General features: G+C 60.2%; 1 protein-coding gene across 1 annotated transcript in view; it reads left to right on the top strand.

The window, feature by feature from the left end:
- CD6 (CD6 molecule) overlaps positions 1-5023 on the top strand; it is a 34114-nt gene that overhangs the window by 19431 nt on the left and 9660 nt on the right. The window contains exons 2-3 of the mRNA XM_004683393.2: positions 3952-4020; positions 4817-5017. Coding sequence (XP_004683450.2) covers positions 3952-4020; positions 4817-5017 — 270 coding nt within the window. The remainder of the gene's footprint in view (positions 1-3951; positions 4021-4816; positions 5018-5023) is intronic.

Raw genomic sequence — 5023 nt, 5'->3', positions numbered from 1 at the left:
GGGCCCTGTTGGCAAATATTTTTAACATGCCCTATCTCCTCAGCCACCCCCTAGGTCACTGTTAGACAGTTCAGCCATTTCAGTCTGGGGGGGATGCCGGCGGCATGAAGCATTTCGAGGTGCAGAACTTTAAAGCCCTGCTGAAGAACACTGCACCTCCTGTCTCATTACATACTTCCAGACTGGACCCCACCGCCCCCTGAGGAGCAGGGAGTTGAGGCACACAGAGGGGCTCAAGAGGGAGAAGGAACCTAGAACTCTGCGCTTGTAGCCCACAGACTGTGAGCAGGCAGCGTGGGGTTCAGCACAGTGAGCAGGCAGGGCTCAGCGTGGCCCGACTGAGCAGAGGGCTTGGTCGGTGGTTGTTTCTCGGTTTTCTTTATTACGATGTCTTGGTGATAGTTTTTTTAAGGCTATCGACAGGTCCTGCGAACCTGTCCTCTGATACTAAACAGAATAGGAAGTGACCCCAGCAGGTGACAGACGCCTCACTCCCCACCGGGCCTTCATGTGGCCCCTCACAGCGCTCCGCCACTACCAGGAAGCACTGACTGTGCACCTCCGTGTTTCTCAGTGCCCCTGATGCAACAGAGCAGCAGGTAGCTGGTATTTATCTCACCCCCCTGTAGGGTGCTAGGAAAGCACCCCTCTTTCCTTCAGGGTCTATGCCTCCCCGCTCCCCATGCCCCGCAGCTCTTGAAGTGGGCTTGGGCGGCACAGGAAGACGAGTGTCCGCCTCTCAGTCTGCACAAAGTGACCCTCAGTGCTTCTATTTTTCCCAGTCTTACCTTGCTCGCTTCGCCCCCAGCAGTGCCTCCTAGGCTGCCCCTTCCGGGGTCCTGCCCTGTTCTGGGGCTTCTTCTTGGCACCAGCCCATAAAGACCCCCACCTGCCTGGACTGCAGGGCTCACCCCAACATTTGGAAACCCTTCCCTCCACCCCTTGTTCTCTTGTTCCCTAGGGTGGTCCCCTGACTTCCTAGGATGCAGGACTCAACTTGCAGTGGTTTTCTGGGACTCGTGGGGTCACTTCAGGGGGTAACGGAACCAAGCATTAGAGGGCGCTGAATCACGTGGTCCGAAGAACCCCCAAGTGGGTGGGGTTCTGATCTCACTGATCCCATCAAAGAGATGACCTTGACGGATTTATGTTCGGTGTATTTGATTTTATAGTTACTTTCTAGTTCAAGAAAGCCATATTTATACAAACAGAATCATATCACACGTGAGTGTACAAAGTACATCTCTTTGTTCGTGACTGCTCTCCCCCGCCAACTTCTCTTCACCCACCCGCGTGCCTGGGCCTGTATTAACACTCATCACAGGGCCTCATTCACAGGCCCCTGCAACATGAAACGCAGCCCCTAGGTCAATGGTTAAGATTAAGGTTACGACAGTCTTCAAGATGGAGACGCAACTCACCAGAGACCGAGTGGGGAGCAGAACAGGCAGGCTGACTGAAGTCCACTGCTGAGGGGGGCAGCAGGGAGATAGGAGAGGTCTGCTGCTCCATGGGGTCACTCCCTGGCCGGGGATGGAACTCGGTCTGCAGTGGCTGCCAATAACTTCATAGTGGCACGCTTCAACCCACTGCGCTACCAGGGAGGGCCCTGCCCTGGGCTTCCATGGCCGCCTCTTGCTCCCTTGCCCAGCACAGCCCGGAGAACCTTCCGGCAGATCGAAAGAGCCCTCCGGCATCCCTTAGCAAGCCGGCCCAGGCTGCCCGCTCTAAACAGACCATCATTTATCCAGGGTTCCCGGTGGAAGGGTATCAATACGTCCTGCTTCCAGTTTCTTGCTCTTTAAAAAGCTACAGTGAATGTTTTTACATTTGGGCGTTTTAATGCATGAAGCAATTTCCCGGGAAGGGGTAAAGAGTCCCTCTCAAGTAAATTTATTATCACAAATTGAAGGCAAAGCATGAGGCCCTGGACCAGCAAGGGCCGGGAGGATGTCCGAGGAGCACAGGCCCTTCATTGAGCCCCGCGACCTGAGCCGAGACGGGTGGGAGGGTGGGGAGTCAGGCTGCCGGCTCCCTTCTGGGGAGAGGGACGTGAAGGCGTCTGGGAGCAAAGCACAGCTCTTTGAGTATGCCGCGTGTCAGGAAACTGGCCTAGAGGCTGTCCTCGGACGGCAGGTCCTGCCCGCTCACTCACCCCGTCCACTAGCAGGACTGAGGCTGCGTGGACCTGCCTGCTGGTGGGTAGGAGAAGCCGGGCTCCCGGTCCTACAGGGACAGGGTCCACACAGAGCTGCAGCCCTGCACACATGTGGGCCGTCACACACACACCCAGAGACACCCGCCCGCACCATCACACCCAGTGTCCACGCCCGGCGGCACACACACGCTCCCACGGGCCTCCGAGGCTGCAGCCGCACCCTGATCTCCAGACAGGGAGGAAGGCTGAGAACTACTCTGGGGCCCTGGGGCCGTGGCCGTGGGAACAGGGATTCTGAAATCCTAAATCGCATGCATCTAATTCTTGCTCTGAATATTACATGAGCTGTGGAGTTTACGCTCTGAATTCTGAGTCATTTCCCCTTGGCAGATTCAGGCCGGGCAGCCAGCTGGGGAGTGAGCGCAGATGGGCAATTAAGGGCCTGACTGCTTTCCGTCTCAGGGATGGAGTGGTCCAGCCGGACGCTGTGGAGAGCCGCGTCAGAGAGAGAGTGTGTGTGTGTGTTTATGCTCATCCATCTGAGCGTGAGTTGTGGAATCTTCCCCAGCGAGGCTGACGTGTGCTTCGGTCGTTCTGAGTCTCCAGCCCCTGGCTCCCTCGGGCCGAGCCAGGCGAGGCTCGGTAAGGAGAACACGCAGAGGGGTCACCTCTTCTCCCACACCGCTCAAGTGGGGTGAACATCCCCTGCATCTTGTACTGCATCCGAACCCCAGGGCCCTAACATGGCGGAGGGAGAGCCGGAGGAATTGCTGCTGTGATCTGCTTAGCCCCAGACGTGGGGACACACTTCTGCTGGACTCGGTGTTCCCAACGCAGGCGGGGTGGGGAGCCCCACGAGAGCCGCGGGTGTGGAGGACTCATGGGATCCCGGTGCCAGCTCTTGTGACCCGGACCCGCCCTGCCCAAAGTGGAGTGGGCTCCTTGGAGGCAGCTGGCATCCTGGCTCTGCCGCTTGCTAGCCCGAGGCCCCCTGTCACTCGGGCCCCGGCAGGAAGCAGGAGACACTAAAAACGGGAGCTTGAAGGGACTTAGCTGTGAGAAAACTACGGACCAAGGACAGGGCCGGAATGTGTGCCAAGTGGCCAGGAGCTGGTACCACTCTGGCCCCGAGGAGACGAGACCAGGGAGCGGTCAGTGGGACGGGGAAGCAGCGGTCACTTGAGGGACAGCCTGGTGTTGGGGCTGCCCGCCGGCCAAGCCATGCCAGAGCCAAAGAGCCCAGGAAGGTGCTGATTGAGTCCCAAAGGGTCTGGCTCCCAGGGCCAAAGGACAGAGACCCCAGAGGGACCCCGGAGGGACCCCGGAGGGACAGATGGACCCTCTGGTCTGGACAGTCAGTTTCTGCGCCCTGCCCTCGTGTAAAGAGGGAATGCCACAGCCTGCCCAGCCGTGCTGTCCACGCGCACAGTGACAGCAAATGTCAGCTTCTCGGCCTCTGAAAGCACTTTGCAGCCCAACAGAGCCCAGCCGGGAAGCACCAATGACCCTAAAGCCTGGTAGGAACTCCCCCCCTCACCCCAGTTTTCTGACCAAAAGTGTTGTATTTTCCAGATAATAACTCCCATTTTTTGAGCGTATTTGACAGGTTTTGCTACACTTTAGCCTCCCAGGACTTTTGTAAGCCTTACTGCCCCAAACTGAGGTAAGTAGCCTTCGCCCAAGGCCACACGCCATGAAGCGGCCTGGCTCCCCGCCGCAGCTCGAGCCACGGAAGTCTCCAGAAGCGGGCCCTGCCTGCGAGCCTCCGTGCCACCGCGCCGCTGTCGTTTCAGGTCACCCGTCCCCAGCCCCGCCTGGCCAGGCCAACAGCAGCCCAGCTGACCGCCGGCCCGCAGAGCCAGGTGAGAAACCGCTTCCCTGGGTCCACAGTCTGCTTCTGACACCAGCGGCCGGTCTCCCCGGGCGACAGGAAGGGAGATGCACTTTGAGGGTGCCAGGGTGGCTCCCTATTGTCACACAAGGCTCTTCCATCCTGGCCCAGTGCCACTTTTAGAACGACCATCTTTGAAAGGCCGCTGATAAAATGCCACGGGGCCAGGTGATCAGGGGCGTGTCTGGGGGATTTCTTACGCAAGCTGAAGGACCGTGGTGGGGCGGTGGGTTCCCCTGATGTACTCAACAGAGACATATTAATGACCGACTCATTGCTAGCGCCAGGGTGGCAGGTTGCAATCCTGGGTGGGCGGCAGGGGCTTTCTGGGGTTCTGGGGAAGAGAACCGCCACCCCCCAGGACAGCCCGGTCCAACCCCATCACCAAGCCTCCAGGGCTCTGGGTCCTGGGGGCCTCTTGACTGTACTTTCAAAACCAGGGGCGGCCTGGGAGGGGCAGCACCCACGGACCAGGGAATCGGGAAGGGTGAGCGGATTGGGTGCCTGGCTCTTTGTCACTCCAGAACTAGCCTCAACCCTACTCATGTCAGCCTCACCTTCACCTGACTCCAAGGAGAGCCAGAGGGTCAGGCCTCAAGGGGGCCGGGTGCCAGCCCGCGGGCCAGAACAGCCGCTGACCCTCAGACAGGTCGGGCACTGCCCCGCCCGCCCAGGCCAGGCTGGGGCCCCGCAGCCCCGGCCCCCTCCCCCATCCGGGGATCCCCAGCCTGGCTCCCTCCAGGCCTCACTCGGGTCTGGTCTTCCAGGGCAGCATCTCGGGGTCCGGCTGGTGAACGGGAGCAGCCGCTGCAGCGGCATGGTGGAGCTCTGGCGAGGATCGTCCTGGGTGCCGGCCTGTGGGGACTTCTGGAGCCACAGCGCCACGGAGGCCGTGTGCCGGGCCCTGGACTGCGGCGGGGCGGGAGCCCCCATGCAGCCTGCTCTGCCAGCCCCCGAGGTGCCGCCGGGCCCCC

This window comes from Condylura cristata, unplaced genomic scaffold (genome assembly GCF_000260355.1).
Source record: "Condylura cristata isolate star-nosed mole 26May11 unplaced genomic scaffold, ConCri1.0 scaffold00015, whole genome shotgun sequence".
Taxonomy (NCBI): Eukaryota; Metazoa; Chordata; class Mammalia; order Eulipotyphla; family Talpidae; genus Condylura; species Condylura cristata.
The sequence above is the reverse complement of the archived record's forward strand: the minus strand, read 5'-3'. Positions and strand labels throughout refer to the sequence as shown.